The 21,571-nt window shown below is 37.2% G+C and overlaps 1 protein-coding gene across 1 annotated transcript in view; it reads left to right on the top strand.

Annotated features, from left to right (window-relative positions):
• The window catches only part of Cbl (E3 ubiquitin-protein ligase CBL), a 123,488-nt gene extending 103,558 nt beyond the window's left edge, over positions 1-19,930 (top strand). The window contains exon 7 of the mRNA XM_067787806.1: positions 12,972-19,930. Coding sequence (XP_067643907.1) covers positions 12,972-14,456 — 1,485 coding nt within the window. The 3' untranslated portion in view covers positions 14,457-19,930. The remainder of the gene's footprint in view (positions 1-12,971) is intronic.
• The last annotated feature ends 1,641 nt before the right edge of the window (positions 19,931-21,571 follow it).

Here is a 21,571-nt window from a genome sequence, read left to right on the forward strand (position 1 = left end):
AACAAATATATGTGCATGCAACCAAAAATTGTACTACATTTTGACATAGGATAAGTATATGTCTTCCACCAAACAAACGTTGTGAACCTAGTTTTGCTCACAAAGCTCTTAGTTCTAGCATTATGTTGTTGATTGCAATGAAATACAATGTATAGTGCAGTTAGGTTTTAGTAAGAAACGGTTCAAAATTTGCGTTCTGGTGTTGCCGAACTATGTATGTGGAAGTAAATCAGAAATGAAACTAGGCATTTTTGTTAGTCTATTTTTATAGATGCTTACTTTTTCCCTTAACGTTTACACTTCATATCAGAGCCTAGATTCAGTAAGTGTGAGTTTTTTTATAGGGGCTAAAGAAAAAGTGGCGAATTTTTGGGCAATATTGTGAATTTTTACCTGAGTGAAAAAGGGAGAAAAGTACCAATCGAGGCTACTGCCTAAAAAGGACTAAAATTGAAGAAAAGGGACCAGCGGACCTAATAAGGTTGGAAGGGACCATTTTTGGTCCAAATGGACCAAAGTTGCAACCGTGAAAGCGAAGAAAACTACCTTTCAAAGTTCTCCACAGACACTGGTGACTTTTTCGGTGATGACAGCGTTACCACTTGGGCCAGAATCGCGAATAAAACAACTGGTAACGATTTTCGGTTACATAATGTTCTGGGTACTATTTTACCGGTAACGCTAAGAATCGGGCCGTTAATGTCGAATTAACGAAATTTACGTTATTGCACGTCACCACAGCAACCACCTATTCTAACCCAAACTAACCTAACTTGAAGCAGCCTCTGGTGTTCTATTGAATTCTGCTACGTAACTAACGAGTGAATAAAAGCATCCGCAGGCCAACACCAGTATGAATGTAGGCGATTTCAAGTTCAAATGCGGGGAATGCTTTGATAGGATTGATGATTGGAAGCGATTTGCTATTTGATATTTAAAGACAGCAAAACAATGCTTTTGAGTAAAGAATATACATAAACCTGAAATTGCTTTTATACCAATTTCACCCAGAGGCTTAATGAAATAATTAGTCATGTTTTCTACATTAAAGCCCTAATTGTACTCAATCTTCCATACAAAATACAAATGCTTAATTATCTCACTATTGCTTTATTGAATGCCTAATCGAGTGAAAAATCCAGTCGGTTTTGCTTGGTGCTTCGAGTTTTATTGTCAATGTAACAAAGAACAATCAAAAATAAATTATTTTCAATAATTTACGAAAAATTGAAAAACACGAAAAAAATTCAAAATTTAATTTTCGCTGCATTTGCTGCAAAAGATAAAATAAATAAATGTAAGCCGCGATAACCTCCGAAGAGATCTAAGGCCGAGCTTCTCTTGCAATCTGCGTCGTGCTCCTCTTGATTTTCCCTACAAATTGGCCGGACCTACATGTTTTATGCCGACTCCGAACGGCATCTGCAAGGCAGATGAGTTTTCACTGAGAGCTTTTCATGGCAGAAATACACCCGGAGCGCTTGCCAAACACTGCCGAGGGGCGACCCCCGAAAATTTTTCTTGTAATTGAAAAACCTTATTTCTAAAATTTTGATGTTGCCTTGCCCGGGATGTGAACCCAGGGAATACGGTGTGGTAGGCGGAGCACGCTACCATCACACCACGGTGGCCGCAAAAGATATTGTAACGAATTTAGGGAAATTCCGCTTATTCCAAACCTTCTACTAACGTTCGAATCGCTAAACTGTTGAATAAATAACTCCAATGTCCAATAATGCAAAATTGATCTTTATTAGACTACTTTGAAAGTACTTCACAATAACACTTAACTTCACAACCAATAGCGTGCTTAAATCAAACTGATTACTGACTACTCAGCTTGTACTGCTTTTATACTATCTACCCGAATGTCTAGACGTTTCTTCTTCTAGAATTTTCTACTTGGCTACCAGCTATATGCGTGTGTATTTGTAGTTTATAGCCTCTCGCATAGCCATATGCGTGTGTATATGTGAGTACTACTTCGACTGATGACTACATCTGTGTGTTAGTTATCTCTCTTCGTTGCCTTGTATGTATATGGGTAAATGATGATTAATGTGTTTATGTAGCTTGCTTTAATGTTTTTGTTGTTGTGCATTTACTTAGTAACAGCTTAGAAATGGTAATATTCGACACACTGCCCTCCACCTAGGTCTGATCGTTCCGATCAGACAAATCTCTCGATCTAACCGCTGCTAACCTCTCCAAATGAATCACCGTTCTAATTCGTGGTTTCCCAATGGTTTGTATGCGGTATATGGTATCATTGATCCTCTTCACAACTTTGTACGGGCCTTCCCAACTGCTCCAAAATTTGGATGGAACATCTTTCCGCCGGTGAGGGTTGTATAGCAGTACCAAATCTCCCTCCCCCGGAAAACTTCCGAATTATTGTTCTTGTCGTACCTGTGTTTCATCCTACTATTCATTATCCTGGACCGTTCCTTCACACTCTGTTGTTTGGCCAATGAACTACTTCGCAGAGCTTGATCTTGATGAATTGGCTTTGCATCATCAGTATCGTCTTAACGGTTCACAACAGTAGTGCGCCCTGGCTTGAAACCACCCTTGCATTCTTTCTGGGAAATTCTTTCCTTTCTTTTAGTGCGTCCATTAGGGTTTGTCAATGCCATTGTTTTTCTCGCAGGTACCTTCGGTTTTGATTTGTTTGCCCCATTCGTTCCACATGTCTTTGCCCGGCCTACTGTCTCCGATTTTCGTGGTCTTTGTAGAGTCTCCTCCGCCAGCACTCGCTTACTGCTGAACCCGTTCTCAAAGCTGTAGTTAAGTAGTACATCTGCATAATCCTTTTCTGCATATCGATCCTGATCCCATGGTCAACCAAGAAGTCCACTCCCAATATGACTTCATCAACGATCTCCGCCACAACGAATTTGTGTAGAACCGCGACCTTCCCAATTAAGACTTCACATATCACTTCTTCCCGGACTTGGTTATACTCGCCAGTGACCGTCCGCAGCCTTTCTCCAGGTAATGGCTTTACTCTCCTCTTGACCAAATCAGATCGTATTAAGGAATGAGATGGTATCCACAGTCATTACACGCTCCTTTCCATCGACATTTCCTCTGATGGTAAGACTGCTCGATTTTCTTCCAATTTGCGAAATAGATATCACAGGACATTCAATAGCTGGGGCAAGTTTTCGATCTTTACATCAGACTCGCTCTTGCTTATCTCCTCCAGCTTTGCGTTTACGACCAACCAAGTTGGAACTACCAGGACCGGTGCTGCACTTACGTGCAATGTGACCTGGGTTACCGCACTTGAAACACTCCATAACTCTGGCATTTTTCAGTTGTGATCCCTTCAGTGCTTCCAAAATTGTGTCTACCCAATCTAGCCTTTCTACCTCCGCACGGCGTGCTTTGAAAGCTGGTTTACTCAATAGTGAGGCAGTTTCCTGAGTCAATGCATGTGATACCGTTTCTGCAAATGTTGGCATTGGGTTTGCGTATGTAGCTCGCTTTGTTTCGACGCCCCGTATGCCATTTATAAAGCTCTGACTCTTTACCCTCTCGGTGTATTCCACGGGTGCGCCCGCATTTGCTAGATGAGCCAATCTTTCAACATCCGAGGCAAACTCCTGCAAAGTCTCGTTAGCTTTTTGGTAGCGGTTTTGCAATTCTATTTGGTAGATCTGTTTCCTGTGTTCGCTTCCGTACCGTCGTTCTACAGCAGCCATCAATGCTTCATAACTGTTCCGTTCGTACTCTGGGATGGTCTGTAAGATCTCAGGAGATGGTCCTTTTAAAGCCACGAAGAATGCAGCAACTTTATCTTCAGCATTCCAGTTGTTCACTGCTGCGGTCGTCTCAACTGTAGCTTAAAGACCTCGAAAGGAACAGAACCGTCAAAGGATGGTGTTTTACCTTTGGATTATTCGCTGAAGCAGCAGGGCTATTAAGTTGCAATTCCTGTATACGACCTCTCGAAACATCCACCTCTGCCTCGAATTTTTCTTCAAACTGTATTATTTTTTCGTCCATGCGTGTTTCGAGTTTTGATGATATACGCGCCTCTTGTGCTTATAGTTGTACTGTTATGCGTGTCTCTTGCTTTTTCAGTTTTTTTCTTCCAGCTGTGATGAAATTTGTGTTTCCTGTGCTTCAATCTTGGCTGTTATGGGTGTCTCCTGGGATTCTAGTTGTGTTTCCATCTTGGATGTTATGTGTGTCTCCGGGGATTCTAGATGGGATGCCATATACGTCTTCTGTTCTTCCAATTGAGATGACATTTCGGTTGATATTTGTTTCAACACTGCTGGTATCGCGTTAGTGTCAACACTTGCCAATGGATTCGGAGTCTCTATCTTCTCCTCCATTTTAGTCGCTGACTCTTCCACATCAGGATAACAGACATACTCATCTACATTAATTCCTTCCAACTCCATTACCTCTCGTAGCCGTGCTTGAAGTTCGATCTTATTGCCGGTTGTATTCACTCCACTGTTCTCCAACTCCTTATTCAGTTGCTGGATCCCTAATTCCGCTTATTCCAAACCTTCTGCTAACGTTCGAATCGCTAAATTGTTGAATAAATAACTAAAATATCCAATAATGCAAAACTGGTCTTTATTAGACTACTTTGAAGTACTTCACAATAACACTTAGCTTCACAACCAATAGCGTGCTTAAATCAAACTGATTACTGACTACTCAGCTTGTGCTGCTTTTATACTCTCTGTCCGAATGTTTAGACGTTTTTTCTTCTAAAATTTTCTACTTGGTTACCAGCTATATGTGTGTGTATTTGTAGTTTATAGCCTCTCGCATAGCCATATGCGTGTGTATATGTGAGTACTACTTCGACTGATGACTACATCTGTGTGTTAGTTATCTCTTCTTTGCCTTGTATGTATATGGGTAAATGATGATTAATGTGTTTATGTAGCTTGCTTTAATGTTTTTGTTGTTGTGCATTTGCTTAGTAACAGCTTAGAGATGGTAATATTCGTCACTATATTATGGCTATTTCGAAACTAGGCACATATTTGATTAGGTGCAACAGCTATGAGTAGTTGCGCATGTATTTTGTTTTGATGTCCTAAATAGTTGAGGAAGAAAAGGCTGCTATCCATTTTAAATATTTTTTTGGGGGCTGCTGACAGATGTTCGCTTAATGAAGCAAATGGTCCTATTTGAAAAGGAAAACTTAATTATTTCATTAAACAAAATTGTGATTTGATTAAGTTTCTGTCTGAAATTGGCATTACTTTTTTCAAAATTGACTTTTGACTTATAATAAAATTCAAATTCTTACTATTATTTTTACTGTTATACAAGAGTTCATTTTATCTATTATTTGAGAGCAATTTACTGTTGGTCTGCTGGGTCGAGGTCTTAATAAAACGCAATAGTTTTTCATACCAACATATTTCGGTTACTCCACGGTAACCATCTTCAGGTTAAAATAAAAATTTCACGTCCTCCCTGTGTGACGCGGAGTTTGATACTCCGAAATTTAATTTTACCCTGAAGATGGTTACCGTGGAGTAACCGAAATATATTGGTATAAAAAACAATTAGGTTTTATTAAGACCTCGAGCCAGCAAAAACTTTCAAATATTATTTGTGAGCTTTATACTAAAGGTCAATTTAAACTATCTCGTCGGTGGTTTTTTACCTTAATTATTAAAAATGCCACAATTTCCGGGCTAGCTTATTCTGGAATACTTTTATTAATATGATGTATATTGAATCGATTTTCCGATTCGATCGATTTTCGTTCGACACTGAACGCCGAAACCGGTTTGTCTCGAAACAAAATTTGACAAGGGAGGACGGAAAATCGTGCAAACATACATCATTTACCCACCCTGTCGGAAAAACAACAAAACAAAATAAGACTTTTGTTAATATGGTATATGTATGTACATACATATATGATAATTCTATTGTTCACATTTGCCATGCAGTATAAGTGCAACGTAAACATCAGAAACTATGAAATGTTTTCATTTATGAGCAACTAGCGTACCCGGCAGACGTTGTCCTGTCCTGTATTTGCAAATTCGACCTCCCTCCCCCCTATCACTCTCTATAACATCGCATAGAGTACGGTTTTACCACCTCTTCTTCCATTTTTTCCTGTAATTCCTTTATACCCTTTATATCTATTCCCTTATGTTTCTAATTCTCCCTCTCACTACCAAACACATTCCCATATTCGATACCTCCTTCAAATAATACGGAGATATAGCGAATTATGGCTGACCACGAGAACCTATTGTGAAATTTTTGTCAAGATCGCTTGAGTACTTTGGACGCCCATAGGTCACACACACACACTCATTTTTATTAATAATGGGGAAAATACTTGTTCTATTATTTCTTATCCAAACATACATTTTTCGTATGCGATGTCGAGTATTCCTCTGAGCGGTTCAAAATAAGTCTAATAAATGACACACATATCCATACATATGGGCGTGGCACCGCCCACTTTTCCAAAATCCTATGCAGATTAATATATAGGATAAATGTACTCAGCTTTCAATAGTTTGAGGCAAACGGACTCGCATATTCCACAAAATGTAATTTATCTTGTCAGAGGGAGTGGCATCGCCCACTTTTACAATATTTTATATGACAGAAAAATACCTGGTGCCCACGTAAACATAACCTGAAAATTTTGTTAAGATCTGTTGAGTATTTTGGACGCCTATAGGTCACACCCACACACACCTGTACCTGCCTCACTTTCTGCTCATAGAAAATTGATTTGCCTACATTTCAAAAGTTCTCTTCTACTTTACTTAATTTTTTTTTTATTATTGTGCATCCCTTATTCGATTTAAAAATTGTACCTGCATAAGTTTCATGTTGGTTTATAAATAAAATTTTCTGGTTCACATTTTTGTCTATATCCCAGAAATGGGTCTACATATGAAACTAAAACACACTTACAAACCATCTACGAAACTAAGGCAGCTATGATTTTTAAAATTAGTTCTTCCGGTTCCATGGTGGAATAATCAGATGAAGGAAGCTGTCAGTTGTCTTGCTTTAAATTCTTGCTTGTTCTGTCATTCGGCTATCTGAAAAATTTTCACCAATGTTGTTCCCGAAGAAGTGTTTTTTTTTTTAATTTTTCAGGAGTAGAATATGCTACTATTAGAACTTTATTCACATAAACTATTAGGTGAATATCGATGGACCTTTACTGTATTTAATTACATAGAATCATCATTTGTGTATTTTTGGTGTTGGAAGGCCGTGCCTAACTATTACGCCCATGTTGTAAATGTTTCAATTATATATGTATGTATATTTAATTTGTTCCCAAAAAGTTGAAACAGGTCCTTGTTAAAACAAACTATTTGTATTCACATCATATCCAACCAAGGATATTCCCCTGTGCAGCGCTACTGAAAACTTTCGAATAATAATTTTATCATTCCTACAACAAGAACACCAAAATTGTCGTATAACATCTTATGTATGAAAACTTCGCTAAAACAATGGTATTCAAAACATATGTAGTTATAAGATAAGGGTTACAGTTATGGATCTGAATTTATAATATATCGCACACTAACTACAAAAGAGTCATAACTTAAAATTTTTCAAAATCGGGTTTTTTCATAAACTAATTCACGGTACACATCTCTAACTGCCCCTTAAATTTCGTTGTCATTATTTTCCTCTTTAACTGGAAAATTATTGCCAGTTTTGGTAAGAGTTTTCGGGAGATATTCTGATCAAGTTTGTACAATCTTAATTATAATTACATGCAGTTCGAAATGCGTGACCTACTTCGTGGCATTTGTCATGATTTCAATAATCACTGCAAAAACTTAGATGCTTCGACCCGATTTTCAGAATTAAAAAGTAACTGCTTACTGCGTTAAATATGTAAGGTGTAACGCCCTATGCCTCTGTGTGTCTTTTAGACTTAATTTGAATCATTTTATAACTATATAGTATATTTTTGTAATTAGTATTTAAACTATTTAACTCCTTGTATTGTGTAATTATTATTATATAATTTTATTTAGACGGTTAAGCGCCAATTAAGTAAGTAAGTAAGTAATTTTATTTATTTTTTTGTTGTATTTGCCTATCTGTGGGGACTGTGTTCTGTAGATATATATAAAATAAATTGTTATCTCATCAAATAAATAAAATATGTATGTTAGAAGGTCATATGTTTTACTTCCGTCTCTCAACGACAAATAAACAGAGCAGATGAAAATTTTGGATCTTTAGGGATGGAAACACGTGTAAGAGAATTACGATCACTTTCAAGTGTGACTGTAAAAATCTTCATCGAACCCGAAACCCATTTAAGTGCCGCAAAAGGCAGTAAAGTTCAACTAAATAATAGATAACACCTATCCCTTTTATGTGCGGGTTTTAATATCTTCATCATCTCCTGTCTCTATTTACTTCACCTGGGTATTCCACCATGATTCGGACCTAAGTAATAAAGTTACAAACAGATAAAACCAAAGAAACCGTAGACAATTTTTAAAAACTGTATTTTAATGCAAAACTTTATATCTATATATTATTACACTGACAGAATATACCTATTGGTTCTATTGATTATGTGGTTACCTAAGATTTATGAAACCTAAGAACTATTCTTTAAAACACAATTTAGGGGATGTGTGGAATGACGGTAGAACTCAAGAATCAACCTAAATTTATAATAATCCTACTTGGTAGGATTTTAGATAGTATGATTCTAGTATGATAAGAAAAAGTAACAAATTTTATATACACATAATTTTATTAGAAAATTGATGATTTCTTTTTTCTTTAGTTATACCGTTATTCCATAGATCGAATATCAAATGTTTTGATTGAGATTCTTTATTAAAGAAAATAATATATACATTAATAACCATTGTTAAATACATTATATTCTATTATTTAGATGTGCTTATAACTATTTGTTATTGTCTTTTGTTATTTTTAGCAATCTTTTTTATACTCAGTTGAGCAGAGCTCACAGAGTATATCAACTTTGATTGTATAACGGTTGGTTGTACAGGTATAAAGGAATCGAGATAGATATAGACTTCCATATATCAAAACCATCAGTATCGAAAAAAAATTCGATTGAGCCATATCCGTCCGTCCGCCCGTCTGTCCGTTAACACGATAACCTGAGTAAATTTTGAGGTATCTTGATGAAATTTGGTATGTAGGTTCCTGGGCACTCATCTCAGATCGCTATTTAAAATGAACGATATCGGACTATAACCACGCCCACTTTTTTGCCGATAATTCATTACCAAATATGGATAAAGCGATGAAATTTGGTAGGTGAGTTGAACTTATGACGCAGAATAGAAAACTAGTAAAATTTTGGACAACGGGCGTGGCACCGCCCACTTTTAAAAGAAGGTAATTTAGAAGTTTTGTAAGCTGTAATTTGGTAGTCGTTGAAGATATCATGATGAAATTTGGCAGGAACGTTACTCTTATTACTATATGTATGCTTAATAAAAATTAGTAAAATCGGAGAACGATCACGCTCACTTTAAAAAAAAAAATGTTTAAAGTCAAATTTTAAAAGAAAATTTAATATCTTTACAGTATATAAGTAAATTATGTCAACAATCAACCTCAGTAATGATGCAACAAAATACAAAAATACAAGAAATTTTCAAAATGGGCGTGGCTCCGCCCTTTTTCATTTAATTTGTCTAGGATACTTTTAATGCTATATGTCGAACAAACCATTACCAATCCTTGTGAAATTTGGTAGAGGCTTAGATTCTAGGACGATAACTGTTTTCTGTGAAAAAGGGCGAAATCGGTTGAAGCCACGCCCAGTTTTTATACACAGTCGGCCGTCTGTCCTTCCGCTCGGCCGTTAACACGATAACTTGAGCAAAAATCGATATATCTTTACTAAACTCAGTTCACGTACTTATCTGAACTCACTTTATATTGGTGTAAAAAATGACCGAAATCCGACTATGACCACGCCCCACTTTTTCGATATCGAAAATTACTAAAAATGAAAAAAATGCCATAATAATATACCAAATACGAAAAAAGGGATGAAACATGGTAATTGGATTGGTCTATTGACGCAAAATATAACTTTAGAAAAAAACTTTGTAAAATGGGTGTGACACCTACCATATTACGTAGAAGAAAATGAAAAAGGTTTGCAGGGCGAAATCAAAAGCCCTTGGAATCTTGGAAGGATAACTGTTCGTAGTATTACATATATAAATAAATTAGCGGTACCCGACAGATGATGTTCTGGGTCACGCTGGTCCGCATTTTGGTCGATATCTCGAAAACGCCTTCACATATACAACTACCACCACTCCCTTTTAAAACCCTCATTAATACCTTTAATTTGATACCCATATCTTACAAACACATTATAGAGTCACCCCTGGTCCACCTTTATGGCGATATCTCGAAAAGGCGTCCACCTATAGAACTAAGGCCCACTCCCTTTTAAAATACTCATTATCACCTTTCGTTTGATACCCATATCGTACAAACGAATTCTAGAGTCACCCCTGGTCCACCTTTATGGCGATATCTCCAAAAGGCTTCCACCTATAGAACTAAGGCCCACTCCCTTTTAAAATACTTATTAACACCTTTCATTTGATACCCACATCGTACAAACAAATTCTAGAGTCAGCCCTGTTCCACCTTTATGGCGATATCTCGAAAAGGCGTCCACCAATAGAACTAAGGCCCACTCCGTTTTAAAATACTCATCAACACCTTTCGTTTGATACCTATATCGTACAAAAAAATTCTAGAGTCACCCCTGGTCCACCTTTATGGCGATATCTCGAAAAGGCGTCCACCTATAGAACTAAGGCCCACGCCCTTTTAAAATACTCATTATCACCTTTCATTTGATACCCATGTCGTACAAACAAGTTCTAGAGTCACCCCTGGTCCACCTTTATGGCGATATCTCGAAAAGGCGTCCACCTATAGAACTAACGCCCACTCCCTTTTAAAATAATCATTAACACTTTTCATTTGATATCCATATTGAACAAACGCATTCTAGAGTCACCCCTGGTCCACTTTTACGTTGATATCCCGAAAAGGCGTTCACGAATAGAACTAAGGCCCATTCCCTTTTAAAATACTTATTAGCACCTTTCGGTTGATACCTATATTGTACAAAAGCATTCTAGAGTCACCCCTGGTCCACCTTTATGGCAATATCTCGAAAAGGCGTCCACCTATAGAACTAAGGCGCACGCTCTTTAAAAATACTCATTACCACCTTTCATTTGATACCCACATCGTACAAACAAATTCTAGAGTCAGCCCTGGTCCACCGTTATGGCGATATCCCTAAATGGCGTCCATCTATAGAACTATGGCACACTCCCTCTTAAAATACTCTTTAATACCTTCCATTTGATACACATGTCATACAAACACATTCCAGGGTTACCCTAGGTTCATTTTATTTTCCCTTATTTTGTCTCCATAGCTCTCAACTGAGTATGTAATGTTCGGTTACACCCGAACTTAGCCTTCCTTACTTGTTTTTACTACTTTTATCATTTTTAAACTTTTTCTATTTTTAACAATGGAGTTCTCTGTCTGGTTAAGCGTTTTTGAAACCACTTCAATTCTTTTATTTTTCAGTTTTTTCTGGTCTACGACATTGAATATATTTTCATACCATTTCGATGCTTCACTACTGCAACATTTTATTAGAGAGTTATACCGTTTTTCCATAAATGAAGCTAATAAATATCACTATTATTTTCTAAGATTAATATGGAATGTGTATGTAATCGTGCTCTTTTTATTTAGTTGATTTATGGAAAAACGGTGTAACTCGACTTATATTATATTCCACACATCCCCTCAATTATGTTATATACACACTGAAAAGTTATTGAACCTACCCAAAAAATAGCTAAACCGACAAAACTAATCCCGCTCAACTATATACCCACTAAATAATAGAGGTACTCATTTAAGCATATAAATTTATAAGGTGTAAAATTATATCCGTTTACATATACCGTTATATGAACGCACCTAGTAATGTTCTTGATAAACTGAATTGTCGATCAGCTGTATTATTGTCAAACAAAGTTTTGATTATTATATAAATTAAAAAATGCCAAGATCAAGTGAAAAATCAAAACTAAAAAAGCTTTAAGAAGATATTCTTGTAAATGTCCTGCTGATGTTGCAGATTTCTGATGAAAATGACTGCAAGGTTGCATTCCTTTGAGTTTACCGCGTTTACGTGATGAAATGAGTGCGTAAATTTGTACAAATTGTGTAAATGATTTTTCATTTACGCATTAGATAAATACATCCGTTCACACACTTTATAAGATATTTATAAGGTTTAATGAGTCCCTCTATTATTTTTTCGCTGACTTTATGTGGCATGCTGCTTAGTTCGTTTCATGGTTCAACTATATACAGGTTGGCTCATCTGTAAAGCAACAAAATATGTCTGTTCAAATTGTCAAAATCTGTATATTGGTGTTGGTGCGAATGGTATGGAATCGAAACATAAAACTTAGCAGTTTTTGTATGTGTAAGTAAAATGTTGCCAATGTGTTGGTTTCATTTTGAGTTTGCCATCTCCTTTTGACAATCCCTTCGACCATGCAATGACATAAATAAAATCAGCTGATGAGATGAGCCAACCTGTACATAATTGAACCATGGTTCGTTTGTTAGTTTACTTTTTTATTTTTTCAGTTCTGGCTTCTCGTTGATTTTGGAATGTCCTACGCCTATTCGTGCAATGCTCGTTATTACTCGTTTCATTGTTGTATTAAGTTTTTTGTATCCCATGTTAAGTTTGAAATGTTGTCCCAAGCATGTGATGCAACGTTTTCAGCCAAGCTCCCAATTCATTATTTTCAAAGTAAATAAAGTTGTATGAACTAAAGTAAAGTTTTGTTTCCTTGCTAAATGTTTCTATCTATCTATGATGTGTGCTGGCATTTCATTTCATATCATAGGACGGTGGCGAGTTCAACATAGCTACGTCATCACTCCATGCATTAAGTAATAGTATGACCACAACTACAGCTACCATGGACAAGCATAGCCCGCATACGTCTCCACGTTTTACGCGAAGAAGTACTACACCCAGTTTATTTGCTGTACAAAATGATCTCTATGCTGGACAAGTGCCCAATCTAACGATAGCTACCTCAGGAGGTAGCAATTATATCGTAGCTGCTAGCGCATCAGCTATTGCTAATACAATGCTTTCACCACAACACACTCTCACAGCACCCTCGGCACATGCGCTTAATTGTGGCGGTACGACAATTCCAAACAATAGTAATAGTAATGTCGCAAGTGCTGCTCAAAAGTCGAGCAACCGCATGAGTGCACCTCTAATGGGTACAGTTTCGGCCTCAAATGGCGGTAATCATACTAGTAAATACGTGACAAGGATGGCAACAAGCAAATCAGAACACAATGAAAATTCTTCATATGCAATATTGCAAGGTCTACCAGAACCTTTACAACCCCAAACACATCAGCAACATCAACAGTCAGTCGGACAACGCCAAAATGCAGGTGGTTCATCAGTGATTGGATGTACAACTACGGCACCTCCTTTACCACCGCGAAAATCATCGCCTGGTATAGAGAATAATACTGCTGGTATCGGGACAAGTGGTGTTGTTACGCCGGTTGCAGCTACAGCAAGTACTACTAGCGCCAAGCCCAGAGGACAAGCTAATGTTGTAAGTGAAACAGGTTCAGATAGTTTAGAGGCAAACACAGAAGGAGCTGCTGCGCCACCACAGACAACAGCACCACCAATACCACCGCACAGTAACTTATTGCTTGTTGATAGTATTGTCGAAGATTTGGGCGAAATTGCTGTGTCTAATACACCAACTACAACAACAACTTCGAATTCATCACAATCGACACCAGTATCCACATCTGCTACTACGCCTACACGCTCAATACTCGACGACGACATAGTTGGCCCTGCAGAAACTATAATGGGTGTAATTGATACACGGCCACTAGAAGCCCGTATGGCAGCACCAACTCGCGTTTTTGAGCCTACAACAGTCAAGTTAACAGCAGTAACATGTTTGAACTCAATGCCATGTATTCCACATTATACTCAACTTTGCAACGCGAAAACATCAACACAGTCAACAACAATATCAACAGCGCCAGCTACAAGCGGAGTTGCGGTGGCAACGTCACCATCTGCAGCGTCACTGCGAAACCAAAAACAATCATCAAAATTATGCCAGCAGCTACAACAACCTTTATTATATGAAAATGTGACGATCAATCAAAAAGACTCTAATGTTCCATACGAAAATATCAACCTCGAATATATAGCACGTCTCATGAATGAAGGCTATTCGAAAGAGAATGCAATTACGGCGTTGGGGATCTCACGAAATAATATCGAGATGGCTTGTGACATTTTGCGTGAATTTGTGTCGAAAAGTAGCGTTTGAAAGGTGCATTGAAAAAAAATTTTAAAGCTGCCATTTCGGTAAATGCAGCAAAAGCATCGAATGCAATAATATATAAATATATACATATACATCAGGTTAGTTTAATCTAGATATCAGTTTAGTTCAGGTAAGAATAAGCAAATACTTATAATCAAATTTCTAAATCGTCTTACATCACTAAAGAAATTCAAGAGATGTTTGAAAATACATCAAATCAAATTATTCCGACAAATAATATTGGAGGAACATATAATATAAGATTTGCATAAATATTTAAGTTTAAATTAAAAAGCCAATTTTGGAACAATTAAGTCGAATACCAACAAATTTTTTTTAATTTAATGTACATTAGACTGGGTCGAAAAAAAAGTTGCCAATGTCCGCCCCTAAATTTGAAGATTATGTTGAGAGGCTTTCGGAAAAATTTTTTTAATTTTTTTTGATCCTTCGAAATACAGCCGAAAATATTTTTTCGTTGCAACTTGGTTATTTGACGTCCGATTTTTAAAATCGATATGTCATTATTTTGGCCTTGAGAAGCATCACATTTCCGTTTAATGTCCTTTTAAGCTATGAAGTCGTTTTCACATGATTAGGTCAGCTAACAAAATTTTACCCCCCCCCCCCCCCCTTTCCTTACCAAACGAAAGTACTTAAAAATTCAAGAAAATGTTGCTTTGAAACTATATTACTAAAATAATAAACAAAGAAGTTATAGCACTTTCAATATTTATTGTAACTGTTATTTTACCTGATTCTTATTATACTTAGACCTGAAACTCATGATATTTTTGGAGGAACAATTGCAGGTAATGCATTGAAAAGTTAATAAAGATATGCCAAATATCATGAATAGGGGAAGTCAAAGTAAATAAGTGAGTCAAACCTGTTGTTTCGTATTTATAATAATAACGCTATGCGACAAAATAAACTTTTTTTCTGGATATTGGACAAAACCCACTTTTTTGTAGAGATTGAGGCTTAAGTAAACAAAGTACTATCTCCGTTTTTCGAACTTAGCCTCCAAAAAATAGATATCGAGTATGTATTTCGAGGGATCAAAAAAAATTCAAAAAAAAATGTCCGAAACCCTCTCAACATAATCTTCAAATTTAGGGGCGGACATTAGCAACTTTTTTTTTTGTATGGGGACCAACTCAGTCTAATGTACATTGATTCAATTCACAAACTCATACACACTGCTCCTCATCGAACGATAGGTTCCTAAAAAAAATGCCATCAAAAACTGAAGATGCCACTTCATAATAAATATTTCAGCACTGTCGTATGTATGTATTAGAGGTTTACGCCGATCACTTCCTCGGCGGCGACGGCGTAGGTTCTATTATATACCGGCGGCGTTAGCAGCGTTGGCGACACTCTGGACTCGCTCTCTGGTATGAAATGGTTTTCCACACTGGACTTGAAAAGTGGCAACTGGCAAGTGAACGACAGAGGACATCTGCACTGCGAACGAAAAGATAGAGGCTGTAAAGGATTGGCCAAGACCACAGAACCTACATGAATTGAAAAGTTTCCTTGGGCTGTGCACATATTACCGCCGATTTGTACCAAATTTTGCCAGCGTAGCCCATAGCCTCCACGAGCTTACAAGAAAAAATAAAGCTTTTGAATGGAAGGAGCAAGAAGTGGCTTTCCAAACATTGAAAGAGCGTTTGTGCACTGCCACAATGTTGGCAATTTCAGATTCCAGGAGCAACATTTATTCTAGATACAGATGCGAGTGGATATGCTATAGGAGACGCTTTATCACAATTGGCCGATGGACAGGAGAAGGTAGTTGCATATTACAGCCGATCAATTGGAAAACCAGAGAAGAACTACTGCGTTACACTGAGAGAGCTGTTGGCATTGGTAGAGTGCATTAAACATTTTCACAAGTACCCTACGGTCAGCGATTCCGCGTCAGGACAGATCACGCAGCGTTGAAATGGCTCTTGCACTTCCGTCATCTAGAAGGACAATTGGCACGGTGGATCGAGCGACTAAAAAGCTATGACTTTTCCATTGAGCATCGGTAAGGTAGTACCCATGGAAATGCTGATGCAATGTCACGAAGATCATGTAGCTTGGAATGCAAGCACCCTTCAAAGGCCGAGGCTAAAGAAGACATTATAGATGTCCGGCTAATGACTATAACATGTACGGATGAATTGGACAAGGAACAACTAAGAAAGTGTCAACTAGAAGATACAGATCTGTCACATGTTATGCAAGGGCTCGAACGAAACGAAAGACCAAACATAGAGATGTCAGCAGAGAGTCCCATTGCGAAATCATATTGGGCACAGTGGAACAGTTTAGAATTGATATCCGGTTGCTTGCATCGAGTATGGGAGAGTGAGGATGGTCATTGCAAGAAGAAACTGATAGTCGTGCCCAGGAAAATGATTCCTGACGTGCTCGGCGAGCTGCATAATGGTCCAAGCGGAGGTCATCTTGGAATCACGAAAACGCTCGAGAATATTAAGCAGAGATTCTATTGGGTTGGTTGTCGTCAATCGGTCACCGAGTGGATTGCCAACTGCGAGGTTTGCAGCAGAGCCAAAGGATCGCCATGGATGTCGCAGGTCCATTTCCTACTAGCAACCGCTCAAACAAATACGTACTGGAGGTTATGGATTATATCAGTAAATGGCCATAGGTATACCCAATCCCAAATCAAGAAGCGGAAACAGTAGCAGAAGTGGTAACAAACGATTGGGTTGCAAGGTATGGTGTACCAATGGAGTTACATTTTGACCAAGGCAGGAATTTCGAATCAGCGGTGTTTCAAGGAATGTATAAGAAATTGGGCATTCGAAAAACACGGACAAATGCGTTGCATCCTCAGTCCGATGGTATAGTGGAACGATTCAATAGAAACTTGCAGGAGCACTTAAGGAAAGTAGTCGACAAGTACCATAAAGAGTGGGATACACACATATTATTATTCTTGATGGCTTACCGATCGGCAGTGCATGAGACAACGGGTCAAACTCCCGCAAAGGTAATTTTTGGCAATGACCTTCAACTGCCAGCTGATTTGATGTTTGGGATAGATGCCGATGCAGATAAATACCAAGAAATCCACTGGTGTCTTGGAAGAAGAGATGAGAGAAATACACGATCTTGTAAGGCAACGAACGAAGATTATGAGTGACAAGATGAAAGCCAGATACGATAAAGCAATTAATTCGGAAGGTTTTCGGGAAGGAGATTTGGTGCTGCTATACAACCCACAACGGCTGAGTAGTCCGTAATCAGTTTGATTTAAGCACACTATTGGTTGCGAAGTATAAGCGTTATTGTGAAGTACTTTCAAAGCAGTCTAATAAAGACCTTTTTGCATTACTGAATATTGGAGTTATTTATTCAACAATTTACCGATACGAACGTCAGTAGAAGGTGTAAAATAAGCAGAATTTCTCTGAATTAGTTACAATATGTATGTGAAGTAAGCTGTCCGTTAAAAAAGTTTGTTTTGCAGGGCAGGGCCCCGTCACATAAGCACTTTTTCATACAGATGCGTTTAACACAATCTTATGCATTATGAGTAGATTGCACGTAGTTTTATGGAGAACGGCAGATTGAGCGCCACTAGCGCCATCTGGCATGAAACAGTAGCCATCTTCCAACTTTTGTTGCAAGCAAACCATAAGAAGAAGAACTTGACATTTTATTTGGCTAAGGGTGCTGACACACATTGCAAGTGAAATTATTTTTCCCACACGTTGGTACTTTTCTAAATTGCTTACAGTTAAAAACAATTGCTTACAGTTATCAAATAAATATAACACAAAATATGTAAGCAAGTATTTTTCTTGTATAGTGAGAATGTTTATATCAGTGCTTCGCGAAATTTTCTATGTGATTGGGCAAAGCGAAATAAACTTCAATTGCCAAGTCCCTTTATATTTACAAACGCAACATCTTGGTTGATTGTGGCTATGTTACAGGAATGCCTAAGATTACGTTGAACGCATCTATATGACAAACTTCATTGTGTCTCGGCCATAAGAGTAATTGGATAAATCTTAGAACTTGCACGTTGTATTTGGAAACTTGTAAAACCATATGCATTCAGGGTGCAACAGTTCCCGCTAGGACGTGAAGACACTATATGCCTTCCCTTTTACTCCTATGTCGCCTAAACTTCGCAAAAAGTGACCCTCTGCGGATTTGGTTCGGGCACTACAATGACCTGTATAAATGTATAAGTATCGAATGTTGGCTTCCTGCGTTAAATAGCCTAATACTTTCTAATTTGACCTGATATTTTGTTCTCTCTGAATCATCTTAAATTGTTAAATGTATAAGCTTACTTTTATTTAATGTTAATGTTATAATTTATAAGTTATAATACTTTTTGTACAAATTTTATACTTTACCAGTCGATCGTTTTCGTTTTGTGACGACTTTAAATAAATAAAAATAAATAAATAAATTCGACCAATCGTTTAGTGAAACCTCAAATGAAGTGGTGTTGCCAGTTTTCGATGTCAATCCCTGTAGGGAAGTCAGTAACTAGTTATACAACTTTCTGGTTCAGAACTAGGCCCAAAGTACCAAATTAGTACAAGTTCGATAGTAAAAAGTTTTTTTTCAGTTCGAAAATCAACAGTAAGAGTTTTTATATTTCATATTTAACATATATGTATGTGATATATGAAATACCCAACAAAAAACTTTCCCCACACTTTAAAGCCTTTCCCTTACATATGTAAACTCAATAGTATATACATAGGTAAATAAATTAGCGGAAAAATTAAATTTTTCACCATAGATTCAACATAGCAAATACATTCAACATAGTGCATCAAAACTGAAAATGGTTTTGGCTATAAGATCTGTGGAAAAGGTACCAGCTAAAATATTTTTTTTCTGCCTCGACCAGAACTATCTTCAAATGGGAGTTGATATTTCCATTGCAGATATTTATGGTGGTTCGGAACTATCTAAAAAGGGGATATAATCGTACTAGAAGCAACAAGCAGAAAACCAATTGGGAACTATCGAAATAGAACCAATAAGCGGACTATACATACTAACGTCAGGCGAACCAGTAGGGGTTCCCAATGTACTAGAAGCGCGCCTACTCACTGTAGGGTTTTTAAGCAACCTATCGTTTGTTAAGGAGTAGAGTGCTAGTTCGATCGTTTTAACGAAATGAACGAACCGCTTAAAAGAACAACACACCCAACATACTAATATTAAATAATATGGATGTTTTTTATAAGCGCTAGCCCATTCTGAATATGAATTAAAAATCATTGATGAGTAAAAAAAAATAAAATAAAAAACTACTATACATCCAGATAAATAAGCATTGTATGGACATCAAACTACATATGTTATACTTACAGACATACGTATACATGAACTTAATTACTTTACATACATACATATACTATATTTTCAATATTCAGCCATAAACAGCTACATATTTAAGCAGATGCAATTATTCTTATAAATAAAAACGTAATTAATAAAAAAAATTAAGAGTATTTTAATTGGTATTAAAAGTTAAAGTAAGTAATAAATACATTTACCTACATATCTCCCTACTGATGATGTGCACACATAGGATACTTCCTGGGCCTGAGGTTTTTTTCATCCATTTTTATAACATGATCTAGCCAGAGAGCTTATTAGAGCTCTGATAACCGGCAATTCCCATAATCGATCGATTAGCCGATAAGCAACAGTTACTGTTTGCATTCGATTAGTGGCAGAAACAACTATTCGAATGAATTCGAATAAATGAGTTCTGATATTCGTTTTTGAGTTGTTGTAAGTCATATTCAGCTCACTTATATTGCGCTTTGCTTTTTTGGTATCCTCGTGAACTTGAAAAGAAATTCCATACTCAGCTAGGTTTCTGGAAACTCATTTTGCAGCAAACAATTAAATTTTAACAATTCATGTTTTAAAGCCAAACAATTTTATTTATGAAACCGTCAGTATGTATTCGAAAAATGGCAGTTAGTTGATTGCATGCTGTGTTGAAATCGAATACCAGCTAGTCGATTTTCAATCAATGCACAAGTTGCTAACAGGGCACTAGAGGTAATGTAATGGGGTGTTGACATTGTTCAATTTTATATTAATTTTCAGTTGCACGACAAAAACTTAGTACAAAGAAGTAAGAGGGAGTCTGTCTTCGACTAATCCGAAGACTTCATACCTTTCATGAATGGATCTGCGCAATAATCTTATCCCATTCCTAATATTCGAATAATCGGCTGTATAAGATACAGTGGCGGATCCAGGGGGGAGGGGAATTGGGGGAGAGTTCCCTCCCCAAAAGTCACCGAAGCTCTGTAAATCTGTGACACAAATATCATTTCTACACTCAAATATATATTTTTTGCAAAATGGGAATGATTTTTCGGCTTAGGAATTTCTTCTCAAATCAATAACAGTTTTCTAAACACAAAAGAAACCCCACTCTAATATGCATGGAAATTTTCTTCATTATTATAAAAAAATTAACTATTTCTTTGCCTATTGCTAAAAATTCCTCCAATGTTTATCTTCTGAAGCCTGGCACATATGTAGGTAGCCACGACCGCTAGTGCTAAAACGTATTTTGCTTACGTGTGGCAAATAAAAATCTGGCTTAGAAGTACGATGGCTATATACACTATAACTATACTTCACAATTGTACTTCACTTCGCAACTGATAGCGTGTTTAAATCAAACTGATTCTGACTACTCAGCTCGCGCTGCTTTTATACTCTCCGTTGGTTCATTCGCATATTTCTACTAAAGTCTAAACTTTTCGCCTTCTAGAACTGCTGTGTCTCCTGCTTTGTAATTGGGCTGCATATTTGCGTGTGTATGTGTGGAGTAACAACTTCGGCTGATGACTATATCTGTGTGTTTGTGTGAGATATCTCTTCACTTCGAGCTGCTGGTTATGTGTGCATGTACATAAGTTTGGCTGCTTACCGTATTTGTTGTTGTTGATTATTTACTAACAGCTTAGTGATGTCAACATTTGCCACACTGCCCTCCACCTAAGTCTGATCGCCCCAATCAGACAAATCTCTCGATCCAACCGCTGCTAGCCTCTCTAAATGAACCACCCTTCTATTTCGTGGTTTCCCAA

This window comes from Eurosta solidaginis, chromosome 5, assembly GCF_040869045.1.
Source record: "Eurosta solidaginis isolate ZX-2024a chromosome 5, ASM4086904v1, whole genome shotgun sequence".
Taxonomy (NCBI): Eukaryota; Metazoa; Arthropoda; class Insecta; order Diptera; family Tephritidae; genus Eurosta; species Eurosta solidaginis.